We start from the raw sequence: 18,173 nt of genomic DNA on the forward strand, positions 1-18,173 counted from the left end.
CTGCTATTGTAGCCCAATGCAAAAAAGGAAAGTAGAGGCTTAGGCCAACTAAAGGCAATACATCCTTTAGTGAGAGCTTCAACTACTGAATACATTTTGAAGTCTTAAATGTATTTGTTTACATTAAACATACACAAATTCTAAAAGCCTACACTGATTCATTTCCAAAACTACAGTAAGTAACGTGTGTTCTAGTGCCCACATTTTTCATTTACCCACTCATAATATGGAGCACAGTAGGTGAACCTTTTAAGTCGTTTGTTCAGTAGATCGCAGAGGGAATACGTGCAGTGAACTTTTGGTAAGGTCTACAGCACTCTTGTACATAAAATTCCTTGTAAACTTTTTTCCTTGGTGATTTAGCACACTGATAGTTTTTATACGCGTGGGTGTGTGTGTATATATATATATACGTTCATATGTGGATATGATCTCAACCACTTTCCTTAAGCAAATGCATTTAATTCAATATCCATTATGTATTTTCAAATTAATACTTTTCCCGCAACATTGCTATCTGTAAAAGCTAGTAAAAGAATGTATAATTGGCATTCCTTTTTTTAGGAAATAGTATTTCTTTGTTAAGACACTGGGCTAAAGTTTGAAAATGAGTAATAAGAGAGAAAATGAAACATTTTATTAAAGAAGACAAACACAGATTATAGAGATGTTATTAAGTAAGAGAAGTAGCTACAGAGAGTTTGAGATGAGTTAAAATTATAGTAAATGATGGAGACTGAGACAGTGGGCATAACTTGAGAGGTTCACTAGGCTGGTTTCACCAAACTATTTTTATATCTGTAGTCCAGCAATAGTATTTATTGTTTGTGTCAAAACTTCATAGAAACAGCTTCAGCAAAAGGCAATGCACGGCTTGAATAATTCTAGTTAAATATACAAAGTTCAGGATCTAACTAATCCTGAATGACATCTGCTTTTCTGTTTCTATTCATCATTGTCTTACTGTTGAAACAAACATGCCATGACACAGGAGAGAGAGAAAAGGGGTTACAGTGTGACATTGGTATCTTCTTTTCATTTTTCTCCTTCATTTACTAAATGCCTAGAGATTGCTCAGATTAAGGATAACATACAATGTTACCATAAATGTAAGCAGAAAACATCGAAAAAGGGTTGCCATTGTTATGTAACTTTTTTTATACACTCAAAATAACAAAAGATGTGACAAAAAGAAGACACAGAACTAAACGGACACAAATAACATGAGAGAGCTTGTTTGTAAAAAGGATTTTTAAAGGATCTCTTCTGTTATGACAGCTGATATAGTAAAGTGTAGTTAGCAGATCATTTCTACCTTCTGCACTGTAGTGGTCCACAGTGGCTGTTCTACCTGTATATGGGTGCTACCTTTGCCTTGGATATATAGAGATCATCAAACATATTTTATTCTGTATTTCTCACTGAAAATGCAGGAAGTTTTGTACTTTCATGTGAATTCAGAACAGTAGCATGAAACTCCTGAGTGCAGTTATTTTGGACCAATTAACTCTGACCTCTCAATAATGACTTCAGAAAACATGGTGAGCCCATTTTGCTGTCTGCTAGTTACTGGCAGAGAGTAACACTGTTAGCAGTTTGTTCTTATTGGAGGAAAAAAAAAAAGGATTAGACACATTGGGGATTTTATTTCTTATAATTGATGGCCTATTGAAGTAGTAATTGTGAGTACACTTTGGTGCAGGTGCTTATTTGATTGTTAGCTTGCAATTGCTCATTTTGACATATTACACAGTGTAATCTACAACAACGAATAATGTCTCTTCCCCTCCTGTTTAATTTATGGTTCTCTTTTTCCCTGCATACCACCACCTGTTGATTTCTTATACTTTATGTCACAAGCTTATTGCCTTTCTAATCAACTTAACCTAGACATTAAGTTTCCCTCCCAGTGCTGTTTCCCAAGATGTGCTAGTAATGAATGTATTTACTTCCCATCTTTCCCCTTCACTTTCATTGCTTCAGGAATTGATTAAGATGCCACAGACTGCTATTTTTTTCCAAATACCACTAAATAGAATGACAGTGAAATGTTTTGAGGTTTGTTGCTTTATGCCACAAGTGACAAGTACGTTAGAAAAAGATACTCGGGATACTAAGTATTGTCTATAAAGTGGTGAAAACTAACCTTAAGCTAAATCTCAACGTGAAGTGAAAGAACATGATACAAAAGAAACATACCTTCCCAAACATCGTTTTCTGGGCACTGACCTTTGAAAGGAGGTATGTTTTTCCAAGTGCTTTATGGTCACTTTCCCACAGAAGTTACCAAGCTCCACTGCCTCCAGCTAGCAGGTCAAAAACCATGCAATAAAAATAGCCTCAGGTAAAGCAAGATATTTACTAGCTTATGGGTCTGCAAAAAGTAGAGATGATTCTTCTGATGACCCAGAAAGCACAGTTCTTTATCTGCAAAATCAATCTGTACAAAACTCCGTGGACATTACATGCAACTTCTAAGTTAAAAGGTTTTAACTTTATTGATCTTTGCAGATTTTTTAAATGTTAAAGCTTACTTCTACAACATCTAATCTTTAAGAGATTTATATCTTTAAAGAAGAGCCGTTTCATGATTTTACTCTTTTTTGTGCCTTTCCTAAGAAGTTCCCAGGTACATTTTCCTTATTTCTCCATTCTCTCTCTCTGCACACGGTCAGGTTAGAAATAGGATCAGCAAATGGAAGGCAGAGTTTCTCTGCTTTACTCTCTCTTCCAAAGACTTGAGCTAAAGGTTACAGTTTGCCATAACTCTGAACTTACAAGAAAGTAATTTCTGCCGGATCAGGCTTAAAGAAATATTAATCTCCTTAAATCTGTTAAAAATAAGATTATGTACTTAAAAAAAAATTAGTCAGCCAGTTTCTTTCAAAATCTCAATTTTCTTGTGACCATCACAACTTAAAATACACTGTGGAAAGTAAAAACAAACACTGCCCTAAATTATCCCCAAAAAAGAAAGTAGAGCAAATGAGACAATAGTGTATTTCTTTCTTCAGTGCCATTTTCAGTGTTGCATATAAAAACAGACATCCCATACATTCGCACTTCTACTACTAGAAATGCCCTTTTATTACAGTTATAGCAACTAGAAAGAAAAACCCAGGCTAATGTTCTTTGTTGTTTCAGTTTTCCTGAAGTGAAAAACTTCTCCATTTATTCCATATCCAAATTACAGGTTCAGTTGGAGAACTTCAGTTAGCATAAAATTGAGTATTTGTCTTGAGTTTCACTGGTATTTACTGAAAGAACTAAAGGCAGAACAATGTCCTATCTACAATGACAGAGGTAGAAATCCTGAAAATATTTCATGAACTGTTAGAGGCTGTACATTATGAAAACACCTTTCTGACTACGTACTTTCATTTTCTAGACTTTTATAATATTTTTTTTTAAGCTGGTATGTGAATTTTTCCCAGTTTTTCAGATATTTAGACAGAAGTTCAGACATCCTAGGAAATATCATTGGATAAACAGTATAAATGTTTTTTTTCTGTTAGCTTATTGTGTTCCATTAAAGAGTCAACTCATTATAACAGATGAAAATCATCTCTTTAAATTAAAAGTGACAAACAGGCTAAGTATCTTTTTAATATAGGGACACGCTGTATATATGGAATGGAGTCAGGCAATAATTAGACAAAAATCCTCTGAAATCCTTACAATTTGTTGAAGATAAGCAATGCTAAAAATAAGCCACCCTTATCTTCAGCACATGAAGGATGTTAGTGTATTCTGAATAAGCAGTAAGCAACAAGCAAATTTTAAAGCAAAAAAAAGATGTGTTAAGTCTTAACACAAAGAGGACTTCATGTGGAAATTTTCCTTGAGGTCATCTGACTATCTTCCTTCCCATCTTGTTCCTTATTTAAAAAATGCAGTTGGCTCAACAGTATTTTATATGTAAATTAGATGAAAAATAATCTTTATTTCTCATAAAGAACTGGAACACAAAAGTTTCAGTTTTCCAACTGATCTGTCCTACTTTTTTTTTCTGGCAAATGTTATTGTTGCGTTGACTCAAACAGTAACATCTCACTGTGAGGAAAGGTAGAAGATGCATAAATTGATTCTAGCCTTTTAAGGTGAAATCATATTATAGATTGTTTTTTCTGCTTTATCCATTTACAAATAAAACACATAAAATTGTAAAGCTGAATTTAGGGCAGAAGAATAAGAGTTCTCAAAAGTATGCTAAAAGAATGTATAAGAATTTGCTATTTGGAAAATGTTCAAATATTTGGCATAAGCATACTTAATATTTAGACAACTAGAGAAAGTAGTGACAAAGGCTGTTGGCAAATGAACACTGGAGAGCACACGGGCATGATGGAGAACAAGGTGTGAAAAGTTGAGTTGTCACAAGAGTGAGTCGTTTGTACTGATCTCAAATCCTCAGCAGCTTTAGAAAGGCAGGTACACTTTTCAGAAAATAGTCATTTCTGTTTGTATACACAATTAAAGTATAACAGCAAAATTAATGAAGAAAGTAGCTCAGAAGAACTAAAGAACTACAGGTGATACATTCATGGAATATGAATCCCTGCAAATGTGCTGATAAAATGGAGAGGAATTGAAATAATTTGTAGAAAACCATTATATGTACTCTGTCAACATGTCTAAGACATTTCCATGCATCTTCCAAACTATAAAAAGTCAGACCATTTCAAAGATGAGTTAAATGAGAATAAACCAAGTGCAGGGAGAATTGTTTCTTCAGATGACTTCTAAGATACCTGTAGAGAGCCAGTGCATTTGGGGTTAGAGTAGAAGTACGTAAGAAAAGATTTCCAAAATAATGTGAAGTTTTAACTAATACCTATTCATCATCCACAGACAGTATATCCTTTGCTTGATGTGGAATCTTTTGGCATTAACAAAGGGACGGAGTGCATTGTGTCATAAAAAGAGCAAGCTAAGAATTAGACCAAGCTCAAATCCACAAGGTTGACCATATTGTACTCCCTTCAAGGCCAAGGTTTTTAACAAGGGTAGTTGTTTGGCCATTCCATGCATTCCTTATGATCCATTTTCTGTCATCCATAACGAAAATACAAATGATGCTAGTGCTAGCAGGGCACAAAGACCTACAATTGTAGTGAAGTTTCTGTTCTTTTCAGCATTATGTCTTTGCTAAATTAATATAAATGTTTTGTAGAGTGTTAAGAGAAAGATAATGTAGCATGTTTAAACAATTATAATGAATGTCCAACCTTTTACATTAAACATCTGTTCCCTTCATTTACTTTCTGGCAGCAGTTCATATGTTTTCTGCAAAGGACACAGTTTAATGAACATATACCAGGTTATTTAAATGAATGTTTTTAATAAGTTCTTTGAACAGGTTTCTCTAAAAAGTAAGCATGAAATTACTTTCTTAGTTCAGATGCTGTAACATATTTTAAGAAAAACATACATAATCACTTTCCAACAAACACAACCCCTAGTTGAATTTACATTCCAATGCTTTTGAGTGCTAATAAAGTAAAGTAGTTGTTGCATGGAAATGGTAAGTCAGTACAGTAAATTGATGTTTTAATATAGTATGAATTCATAAGAAATGATTTTTTTTCCCTCAGGAAAAGGGAACATACTTTTTCATTTGATCAGAATGGGACATCACTTTATTTCTAAATAATGGAGAGCTAGGGACAGGCTTTTATTAAAATGCTCCAGTAACACACTTACTCATTAATACTCCTAAGAAGGAGTTCAAATTGGATAAACTCATACAAAAGTAATTTCACTTGACCAAATGATTTAGCTTCAAAATCATTAAACTTAGACCCTCACTCTATTTACTCTATTTAATTTTTATATATTCTCTTATATTAATATGAAGTCTTAATTCCACTCAAAGAATTAGGATTGGACATAGATCACATGTAGCCAACAGAAAGAAAAATCTGCCAAAGAACAAAATACACAACTTCTGCTTTAGAACCAGCTATAGGGTTGATCTAATTGTTTAGAAGTCACTTAATGATTTTACATTGTCTAATTGCCCTGATTTTTCTCTGTTGATTTTACAGACAAGTAACAGTACTGCTATAGAAATGCAACCTGAATGAGACCAGGAGAATTTTGCTTTCTTAGACTGAAAATATATTTTAACCTCAGAATAATGTAGTAATATGGACCTTGGTACTGAAAGTCTGAATAGTGAAGAGATGGTCTAAACATGGTTTAAACATGGTTCTAACAGTTGGCAGTCTTTTTCTGAGCATAAGGCTAATGAGCACATTCATTTACACATAAGGGAAGTTTATTAAAGTTAGCTGGCACAGAGCCTTAAAAGACATTTTATTTAATTTTTAAAAGTTCCACTGTGATTTCTGTGGCCTTGACTTATTTTTATATGTAGTCATTTTTACATCCTTCTCTGTTGCTTCCGGGTGAAGTCACTACAATATGCAAGCAAAATACATAAACTAATTCTCTATCTTTCACTCCCCCTGCCCATGGAAATATACCGTAGCTGAAAGAAATCAACTCTTAAGCAATCTGTTTGCTAAAATCTTTGTGCGGCCTTGCACTGTCTTGTGATGTGAGTTTTCTTTCACTGATGTCCTGTTAGAACTACAGTCTAAATGTATCCTCAGTACATACATACTACTTCTGGTAACATCTAAATATATATGTGTGTATATATAGAGAGAGATTTATGTGGATTGTTATGTTGGTTCTTCCTAGGTCCTTGAGGAAGTAAAAAAATAGCCCTGTTGTCCCAAAATAAATAGTATCAAACAGCAGGGAAATTACAGCAAATAATTGCCTTGGGTTCATGCAACAAAGCACCCCATTGATTTTAAACTACTAGAAGTAATTTAGGGAAAAAGTATACAGCATAAATCTTATACTGAAACCTGAAAATGAGTTAAAAAATAAAAAAAGTGTTCATGCTTTTAGCTTTTATTATTTAATAGATTCCTGTAATTGTGCTTCCACCAATTACAGTTTTCATAGCTTTGCTTTCCTGTCAAGCTTCCAGTATATTCTTCATCAATCTATGTAAGTTAGGGCTGTCAGAACTAATAACTCTCCTTTCATTTAGCTATACATAAAAGGGCAATGGCTTCTGCACAGATCTCATTACAGTTAAATAACATATGCTAATTGGAAATCTCAGTATTGTAATGCAAACTAACTTATTTGAAATGTAATTTTGATTTTGTAAATATTTTTCAAACTGCAATACACATCACTAAAAATTGAAGCTGTTTTGCAGATACAGACAAGTTTTAATGTAGTCTTCTAAATTTACCTTCAGACAGTTATTTATGACTTCAGTGATCTCATTCAGTGTCAAAAACATTACAACTTCAGTAGATTTCTAATAATTTTACTTGAATAAAAATGTGTATTTTATTATCTGTCCCTTCAATCTAATGGAATGTCCTTTAATGCCTAATACGCCAGCTTCAGTTCTAGTTTCTGTCTCAGATTGGGTGACCTTGAGAGAGAAAATAATGTTTAGCCAAGTTTGGAAGACCACAACAGGTTCCTCACAACATCATATCTACTAAAAGTACTGAAAGTAAAGATCACCCAAGAGCAGAGAGACAAGAAGGAAATATCCACAAAAGAACACCGTTGTGTGCAAGACAAGGAGCTTATGCAAAGCCAAAAGACTGTACCTTCAGTTCCTAAATGTATTGGATCCTAAAAGAAAATGAGTTCCAAACATCTAGAATTACAGCTTTGGAATTACTTTTAGAATAATGGACTTGAAACAAACATCAAAAAACGAATTTAACTATAATGGTAATAGAAATGGGGAAGCCTCTAGGTTTGATGAATAAAGCATGGTAAATCTAAGCTAGGAATGAAGCTGAACAGATGACCAAATGGATCAAAAAACAGTAGGTCATTAAATCAGTAGAACCAGACCCATAAAAATGCAGTAATCCAGTATTTTGCTCTGGGTTGGTTACTCTTGGGGTCTCTAGGTGAACTCAGAAGGTTTAAGGTTTCTGCTCAGCTGTGAGATAACCTTCAGAAAGTCAGTCCTAGCAGCCAGAGATCCCTATGTTGTCCATAAGCTCCTAAAACATGAATGTAATACCAGAAACAAGAAACAGTCATTTAGGAGAATGAACCTTATAAAATGAGTTCCATGAATTCTTAGTAAGATTTGCACTGCTGCTGAAGACCTGGCTCACGCAGGTACAGATGATCATGCATCTAAATCATTTAGAATTCATCACAAGTTCCAACTTTTTATCTTTGCCATCATCTTCACAGTTTGTTCACTCATAGCAAAAAAAAAAAAAAAAAACCAACACTTTTTCACAAGAACAGGAGAGTTTTCTTTTTTACTGATTAATTATTTTTCCCTTTTACAAAGGAGGAACACAGGTGCTACCAAAATTGGAGGTTTGTGAGTATGTAATTAGACATCAGGTTTTTAAAATAAATTTATATTAAATTTGATCTAGCAGATTCTAAGGCTTTGTTTTGCTCTAGGCAACAATACCATTATTAATAGGAGCAGATATGTTCAAAACAAAGATTATACTAATTAGCTCAGAGGCCATAGAAGCTTGAGTGTCAAGTCTAGAGCTGACAGAAAGTTGGCCGTGTGTAATACTACAGATGCAGCCCATAAAATATGTAATGTGGGAAAAGAAGAAAGAATGATCCTTCTGAGTCCATGATTGAGACCAAATACTTCATTACCTTTGGTATCTTTTCCCTCTATGACCAAAGCAAAGAGAATATAATTTGAATGACCATGTTCAGGTTTGGTATTTTTAAGCCATAGCTTTTACAAATAGGTAACAACTGCTTCTGTATCCATTTGCAAAAACTAGGAGAAAAAATAATGGATTATGAGGATTTTTACCTTGCCTCTTCCTGTTGTAGAGTATACTAATGGATGGGTTTTATTTAAAATCTGAGAAACTTACTGAAAGGTAGAATGCTGACAGGTTCGTATGTTTTCAGTGAATATGAAAACACACGATGAACAGTACAACATTCTCTTTACTAAAATATTAGAATATTCCATAACTGTTATACAAATATTTTGCTTGTCTGTGTGAATTCAGGTACTCAAAATTCAGGTTCAAATACTCAAAATGCAGATGTTTTTTGATCAAAAACAAGATACTGATCTTAACCGTTGCAATTCCTGTGATAGTTTCAATGACTTAAAAAGAATGCTTTCCTAGAGAGTTCACCTCACTTGTCACTTCAGTCTGACCAGAGACAAAAAATAATTTTAGCCTAACCTATACTCAGATACTTTTCAGATGCTGCATTCTTGGCAAGCAAGAGGAAAGAAACACTTCCTTCACTCTTTTACCCATTCCTTTTACTGAGCCTTTGCTTCCCTTTGTTACTAGAACTTCCTTTCATTTGAAGGGTCACCTGGCAAAAAGGTATACGCTTGGAAATAATTTTTTTCAGGCATACTGATGAAATAATAATACTAATGGTCAGGTTCTAAGCTGAAAATGAATATGAAAAAAGCGTTTACAGGACAGTAGTAGTTAATTTTGCAAAAAATCAGTATTTTAAGATACTAATAAGATATTAATATTTTAATACTTTAGTAGTGCAACAAGAGCAAGTCGGTCCCCAAAAGTTCTGTGACTGAGAGTAAGTTCTATTACATTCTACATAATTATTGTTTAAATACAGGTCTGCAAGCCTACTAAGTGAAGAATGCTAAGAATGCTAAGTCCAAAGACATTATTATTCACTCAGTAAGTCTTTTTATTAATACTATTTAAAAAAATAACCAGATTACTCCCATAACAATGGTCATGCCTGTAATACCGAATATAATTATTCACTGGAAACAGAAATTTATTTTGCCATTGTGCTCAGTTAAATGACCAAAATGGGCTCCACCTTAAAATACATTTGAGTATGCCACTTAACAGGAGTCTATGTTTTGTATGTTTAAAGCATCACAGATATTCAGTGATCCCATAAAGTTTTAAACTTTATCAGATAGGTGCCTGCTACTTACTGTATTATGTATCTAACAGCAGGGAAAAGATTTTTCACGAATCTTGTGAATCTCTATTGTACTGTTCACGTAAAAAAAAGCTTTCTAATACCTTTTATCCGAAGGATTTGGTGTATGAATTATACCATGGTCAGCACACACTATCCTGAACACCAGTTTCTGGAGCAGAAAGCCCTGTTTAAATCGCTCTGGGCATTGAAGTTAAAAGTGTAAATGACTGTATGGACAAGCTTGGCTCTTCTGAAGCAGTCTTGACTCGTCTGAACCTCTGAACACAGAGGTTGTATCAAAAGAGAAGCTTCTTGTAATGAGTGAAACCAGTTTTGTCAGGCCGGTGAAGAAGTTGCACAGACGTTCTAATGAAAAGGCTGTGGTTGTTATCACAAGATTGCTACTCTGCTTCATGATCCAGATTCTGTTTATGGTAAGATGGCAGATGTAGAATTTAGCGTAGTGATAGCACTGGCCCATCTCACAGACACAAATCCCAATGATCTGTTACGCGTTTTGCTTGTAAGTTACATATATGTGAAGCAGCAAAAAAGCAAGATGTTTCTCTTTATGATGGATGTGTCTCTTGAGAATATTGAAGTAATTAAAATAATGCAGTCAAAACCTGCATTGTGTTAAAAAATCAAACTTAATGAGAAAGGAACTTTGCGATTTGTTCTGATTTACTTGCAAAACTGTTATTTAGCATAATTGCACCTGCTTTCATATTTTCAAAAGTGATAAAATCATAAAAATCTCAGAAATATTTCAGGAATCATTTTCAACTGCAGAACTTTGCTTTTCTGTGGAAAACCCAACCTTTCTATTTCTTTATTCAGTGGGAAATTGAACTGCTCCAGCCTGGCAGGGGCCACAGTCCAACACTTTCAGCTTAGCAGATTCTCATCAGGGCAGAGAAAAAGGAGTGGCTGAGGCTGGGAAAGCTGCCCAGCATCCTCAGGGCCCATCTCCATTCCCTCCAGGTGTTTTCCCAGCCCGGGCACTCACCTTTCTGCCACCCAGGATCTCAAAGCGGCTCTGCAGCTCCTTTACAGCGATGGTGGAGCGCTCAATCTGGCGAGGGCCACCCAGGGGCTCCTCCTTGAACACCTCCACCTTCTCGCTGTCTGCCAGGACTTTCTCTACAGTGCTGCTCTGTCTTGTTTTATCTGGTACTGGAGACCTCAGGGCTGGTAGGCGTCGGAGTGTCAAGCTGGATCTTGGAGCACTGGCACACTCCCATCTCTGCGTGAGGAGCTTCACAGAGCCCTTCTGCAGGGGCAAGTCAGGCAGCTCCAGCGTGCCCTGCCAATGCAACATATACCTGGGCTCAGAGACAGGTGGCCCTGTGCTGGCAGAGGCCCCCATGGGGCAGCTCAGGACCCCCTGTAGGTCATGGGACAGGCCACAGCATAGTCCGGTCCCAGGACGAGTAGCTACTTGCCAATGGAAAGAGAAATCCCAGCTACCAAAAAACAGGTGTAGGAAAATGCCAGTTCCACTCTATTTCCTTACATGCACAACAAACCCACTCAAGAGCTGCTATACTGGATTTAATAACAACAAAGAAACAAAAAGAAACCTAACCCTATCATTGTTTAGAGATGGAAAAAGCATCACAAAGAATATCCACTCCAAATCCAGTTAGTACAGGTCATGACTTGGAGCAGATCCATGATTTTCTGCTCTGGAGCAATGTGAAAGCATATGCTCAAAATTGCACAGAAGAGTTTGGTCACTGTGGTATATTTTCATGAAATGGAGTCTGATTCCCAAATACAGATCTGTGGATGAGTGCCAGGATACCCTTAACACCTACATCCATTCACCAGGACATGGAAATATCAAACCGATGCTCCTGGATGAGCTGTGTGTGATTTAAGACAAAGTGAAAGAGGGAAGCTGGAATGTTCTTGGTGTGAGGGCTCGTGGGTGCACAGCTGGATGTCCGACCAGCAAGGGAAGGGAGGGATCTGTGCAGTTACACACATTTCAGACACTTGTGTGGTGCTTCCCCAGCCAAATGAATTTTGCAGAAACTGCTGAACTCCTGTTTATTTTGTTTGTTTATTTGTTGTTTTTTAAGAGGAAAACATTTTCCTTCAAATAGCTGGAATTGCCACCTAGTGAGGTGGTTCAGTTGCAAGAAGGATCCTTTTTGTCCCTCTGTGGACTATTAGTATCTGGATTTATCTTGAGTGCAAAATACGAGATTTGTGCGTTAAAGTCATTTGTAATGTGATGCTTGTACTCGCAAAAAGAACTGGTCTCCAGTACTTCAATGAGTAAGCCATAGACTAAGTAAGCTTTTTTCTCTCCTTCTGCACATTCCAGGCTGAAAAAATCCAGCATTAGTAAATGAACCTGGAGCAGCTTCAGTTGTGATGGTGCCAGTATTCATGTATTTTAGCTATGGATTCTAGCATGTGTTCTAGTTGCATGGAGTGGAGGAGAGACGATGTCAGAACAGAAATGGAAAACACATTCCAGGTATTGTTTCCACTGAAGATTTAAAGAGAATGGGGAAGTGACTGTATACATGTCTTTCAGGTGATGTCTATTAATTCATTGATGTTATGATACTATTATAAGTTTAATGATTGTTATTCTGTCTGTCTTAAACAACAGTCAGTAATTAAATAGCAGATACTAACAAATAGTTCTTAGCACTTTAAATTAGGAACCAGTGTGAAATGAACTTGAGCTACTAAAGCAACATTCAAAAATTTGGGAATGCTAAAAAATTCAAGGAAGTTTTTTTAATTTTATATCAAAGTTACTATGCATTACCATTTAATAAGAGTAAAGTTTAAATTTAGTAAGAGGAAAAAGTACTGATGTCTCATTTAGAGCAGTGAGGTTGGAGGATCTCAGGATAAAAACTGCATATATCATGTTGTGGGGGCAATATCTGTATGAAGGAGATGAACTGAACGTCTTTATGTTTCTCAATTTGATAAATACTTCACTAGATTTTTGTGGAGCAGCCCCAAGATGAATTTAATACAATGTGTATTGCCTGCTCATTGCAGAGGAGTTGGACTAAATGACTTAAATGTTTCTTACAACTCAAATGATTCTATGATTCTGTATTCCACGTGGGAAAACTGCAGAGATTGATATTTCATTTTGAAAAAAAAGTAAATTTGGAAGTTTTGTGGTTTTTTTTCTAATATTTAATCAATCTTGAGACAGTCATCAAGCCTGAAGTATCATCTGAACCATCAATAGACTAAGAGTTAGGCTGTAATTCTAGGTACAGTATGGACACAGGGAAAGCAAAAGTAGGATCTACTCCCGTATCCATCCAGGCTGGTAGCAGCAGACCCTTCCATTGAGGCAACATACGGTCCCTGAACAGATTTCATCATGGCAACTGTATGAGGGTATTTTTTATTAATTTGTTATTAGCAATACCAATTAAATATTTAAAATTATTTGTATTTTTATATGAAGTTGGAGCCCTTTTTACTTCTTCAAAGCATGTATCTCTGATGTTTTTGTTGTTCAAACTAATGTATAATATGTCCTTTCATACAGCTGAGAAAATAATGCAGGAGGGCTATTTCTGAAGTATGATTATAGCAATAATTAGGCTATAGCTATTTTAATAGGTATAGTAAAGGTTAAAAAATCTTGGGAATTGGGCCAAATATCAAGGTGCGTAGAAGTCATGGTAAGGAATATTATTAATTTCTAGATTCCTGTGATGTATTTGGACTTGTGTCAGCCACCACTCCTAAAGACTGAACAGTTTCGCATCTCCTTGTTAAACTATAACGTAGCTCACACTTATTCCAGCCTTTGGTGTTCTAAGAAAACTATATTTTTACTGCAACCACAATCAATATTTTTGTTCCTTTTTTTTTTTTTTTTTTTTTTTTCCTTGAAATAGTATCAGGGCTTATTTCAGCATTACAGTATTCCAGCATAATTCTGTTAAGAATAGCTTGCTGTGCAAAATGGCTAAAAGAATTACATTACAACACTATTGGGTATAATACTTGCATCATGTCTAAAAGCTGCACTTTTAAAATCAGGCACATTAAAACTTAACTAATGAAAGGATTTTGCATCAAGAGTCAATGAAAGAGGGCAGCATGTTCATACAGGATGAATATGTTAACTAAAGAATGAATTAGGTGTGTTGTTCAGATATTTTATTCTTAGGGTTGACAGGACAGTTGCTGTCTACCAAGAATGGAAAACCAGCATGCAATTAGGAAGAATTTAAAACAACGTTGGGCTAACGAAAGAGTGAAAAGTAATGAGTGCATGCTGCACTGAAAAGTGTTGAGACAGATGACTACTGGTTTCTTTCAGATTTGATACAGCTATCAGTGTTGTAGAGCGGGGCACAGCATTTTAATGCAGATAGGAGATAGAAGGGATACTGTATTAGCTGTGAGAACCAAAGTACTTCTACAGTCTGAAAACACATCCCACTACAGAGCTCCAATTGCATGGTAACTCTTCTAGCAGGTAAATTACCAAGTGCTGATATCAAATCTTTCTGATCAGTTGACCTCCGTGTTCTCACAGAGGCTTATTCCATCTTTCTCACAGCACATTTAGAAAGAAAAATTGCCATTTCATCATTTTTCACCTGAAGCCTGCTTTCTGTTTCCTGAAATCAGCCCTGAGAGGTTTGATTTCAATTTTTTTTTTTGGCATAAAGTGCTTTCTAGCAAATACTCCAATATAAATTTTCATCTCTCATGCAAAAACGAATTTGAATACAGAGAACATGCATTTAAAACAATACAGAGAAATAAATACTAAGAACTAAAGCCCAACTGTTCATCAAAATCTCACTTCGTTAAGTCCTCCCTTTGTATTATGTCCTTTAATACGCTTATACTTGACTGAGCTTTGAACTGCATTGTTGGGTTGTTTGTTTTTTTGTTTCTATACTTTGTCTTAAGACAAATAGTTAACCAGAATTAGGCTGGTCTGCAATATTTCACTTGGGAATAACGTAGGAGAAGCACCAGGTATCTGCATTTACAAATTCAAGATCCCCCTTCCTTGAATGTAACAGGAAAGCATTTCTTGGCTCATAGCTTTCCCTCCCAGCCAGAAACTGGCTCAAGACTTGTCTCTCCCTTAGCTTTTTGGCAGTTCCAGCTTGCCTGCCTCTTTCCCCTTGACTGATACAAACCATCACCTGTGCTTTTCCCTTCCTGGGGAAAAAAAAAGGGGGGGGGGGGGGCTACACCTTTCGTTTCGCTACCACCTGGGCATGTTGATCTAAGCTGTCTGGTTCCATCAGAGATCTGAGTTTTAACCCAAAATGAAGTGCAGCTGTTCAATTCACCTGTGGCAAGAATGTTCAGCCTCGCTCTTAGCTGCTGCACTTCAAAAGCACTTGTGTTTTATGTTGACTTGGTGGACTGGCTGCAGGCAACAAAGCAAGCTTTTCCTATCTTGGGTGTGTGCAGTTCTGTAGTATCCCTTTTCTCCTGAGTTGTGCTGTAATTGTGCTTTGGAATGGTTCAGTGCTAGGGGTTCCCTTTATTGTTTTCAGGGTGGTTTTTTTTTTTCCAAAGTAGGTATTATGGTGTCTTTGAAAAGCAGTCTGGTGTTTGTCTCGTTCTGCCTCACAGTACTCAACATAGGTTGAACTGAGAATGTTGACTCCTTTTCGCTGGGCTAGTTTGGGTCCTGTGTGTACTGGATGATAGATAAAATGGGTGTATTTGCTTTGTATGCATGATTAATTTGCTACTTTGAGGTGATCAGACAGAAACTGCACGGAGATTTAGGACTTTATCAACTTGTTGAGTTGGTGCGCTTGTTTTGTTTTGTTTTTCCCCCAGTAATTTCACTGTAATATCTGCACTTGTAAGAAATAATTTTGCAGAGTGGTGAGGCACTGGAACAGGTGACTCAGAGAAGCTGCAAATGCCCTATCCCTGAAGGAGCTCAAGGCCAGGTTGGATGGAGTTTTGGGCTGCCTGATCTGGTGGGGGGCAACCAGCCCACAGCAGGGGGTTGGGACTGTGTGGGCTGTAAGGTCCCTTCTGACCATTCTATGAATTTTGAATATAGCCTTAAACCTGACGAAATTCATTCTTAATAAATACTATCTGTGAAATACTTGATGAAGACTACTATTATGAACATCTGGTTCGAGTTAGTACGCACGATCATGAATCCCTGGTGTGAGGATCTTTAGCTCATTTTTGAGTAAATTTTAAGAGAAGGACCAACATGTTGCAAATTGGGACTGTGTCTCATGCAACCCATTAAGTATTTCAGTCTGCAGAAGCACAGCCCACGAGACCCAGAGGAAGTGACAGAACAAGAAGCAGTGGACCCTTTCATTTATGGCAGTCCTGGGAAGAGAGGCAGGGAAAGCAAGAGAGGACCAGAATCTACTGTAGTTCTTCTCTCAATCAAGTGAACAATATTCACTGGCCATGTTACCAAACGATCTCTTTACTGAAGATTCCTTGAATGTGTATGTGAGAGCTAGGTGCATGCTACTAATTGAAGAGCTTGCAGTTTCTTCTGCAGGTAAGCAGAGCCTTAAATAACTATAGTATTTTTTCATTTGCATTTCAGATGCTTCTAAATGAAGCTGTTCAGACAAGCACATGAGAAGTGCTAAAATAGTTCTTGATCACTACAAAATTTCAAGTACTTTCAAATCCCCAGTTGTATTTTTAGGAAAATAATCTAGTTTGAACTGTCATCTAACATGCCAACCTTTGTCTTGATACAGATATTCACAGCTAAATGACCACGCTTTATCTCAAACTAGCAAATGCTACAAGGTTCCAATACATTGAGGTAAATAACACTGGCTAATTCTGTTAACCTTCTGTTCTGCAAAATCAGTTTCTGGTCCTCTCTTAATAGATAAAACAGTACTATTCTGTTCAAGGAAATACATGCTTATTTTTTTCTTTTGTCCTCTCATTATCGTCTAGCCCATGAACAGAATCAGGCCTCATGCCAAACAACATATTTAAAAAAAAAAAATGCATGACATTTTATATTTGTAAGGAGCTTGTCTTACCGCTGTGTTCTTCTCAGTCAAGTATTCCTGTTGTGACTCTGCTACACTCATTGTGTGTCTGTTTAAAGGAAGACAAATTTAAACGTTCTCTAATTCACTAGTCTCATTTGACTAACGAACATGAAGCTTGATCGACACATGCCTGATAGTGGTTGTGAGACACCAAATCTCCTATGCGTTTGTCCTGCCAATGTATTATTTAGTGAGGCACAGAGGAAAAGTATGCTTTCCACCATACCTCTGGCTGTAGTGCGTGTGCTCACCTTACACTGCTTAGCTGTGGCAAAGGCTGGAGGCATCAGCTTTTGTTTCAGTGCTCTTCAGCAGTAAACAAAGCACTTTTCAGTAAAACACAAAAGAAAACTTTTTAAGTACTTGGAATAGGTTTGGAGAAAAACTTCAGTTGACAACTCATGAGGCAAGCAAATAAGAAAATACCATGTATATTTAGTGTTATTCAGACCACATTGTGATATTACATCCCAGTGCAGCTACTTATTCAAATAATCAAGACAACTGCTTTTCAAGCGTTTCATTTAGGATGGAAACTACATATTACAAATCATGCAGGGAAAAAAAGTACAAAGATTTTCAAAGATATTCTCCCTTTCATGTTATTTTTCTTTGATGTGGTATAGGCCTATTACTTGACCTGCCTGTGCAGTATGTGCAAACAGCCAAGCCCACAGTTGTCAGGTTACTGTCTCCATCCGTGGACATACATAACCAAGGCAACCAGGCTGGCATCCTGATACGAATCCTTATTTTAAAAAACTTAAGAAAAAATAGACAAAATAATAAATTTACTTGAAGCACAAAATATGATTTTTATCCCCTAACTCTGAAATAGCAACATAGCTTACAATGGAATAAAACGTAACTGTGTTGTGTGTTGATTATGCATGGCCTGTGCTTCAGTCCAGGATTTAATTAGAGGTGGTTATATCTGTGTGCAGAAATGCTAAGTAAATACACATAGGGAGTCAAAGTTAATTCACTGTTGTGGTTGAAATAATATTGCTATAAAACACTTAACAGCAGAATCTCCTCTGTCATACTCTTGACAATTATTTGCATTCATATCTAGTTGGTACAGAGGATTGCCAAACTACAATGTTGTTGCTGTTTTTTCCTCCCCTCCACCCCAACCCCCGCCAAGTTTGG

The 18,173-nt window shown here is 36.3% G+C and overlaps 1 protein-coding gene across 1 annotated transcript in view; it reads right to left on the bottom strand.

Annotated features, from left to right (window-relative positions):
- The window catches only part of XIRP2 (xin actin binding repeat containing 2), a 55,762-nt gene extending 38,678 nt beyond the window's left edge, over window positions 1–17,084 (bottom strand). The window contains exons 1-2 of the mRNA XM_015289756.3: window positions 17,010–17,084; window positions 10,994–11,290 (exon numbers count right to left, since the gene is read on the bottom strand). Of these exons, the coding sequence (XP_015145242.2) occupies window positions 10,994–11,290; window positions 17,010–17,060 (348 nt within the window). The 5' untranslated portion in view covers window positions 17,061–17,084. The remainder of the gene's footprint in view (window positions 1–10,993; window positions 11,291–17,009) is intronic.
- Between the last annotated feature and the right edge of the window lie 1,089 nt (window positions 17,085–18,173).

Source organism: Gallus gallus, chromosome 7, assembly GCF_016699485.2.
Source record: "Gallus gallus isolate bGalGal1 chromosome 7, bGalGal1.mat.broiler.GRCg7b, whole genome shotgun sequence".
Lineage (NCBI taxonomy): Eukaryota > Metazoa > Chordata > Aves > Galliformes > Phasianidae > Gallus > Gallus gallus.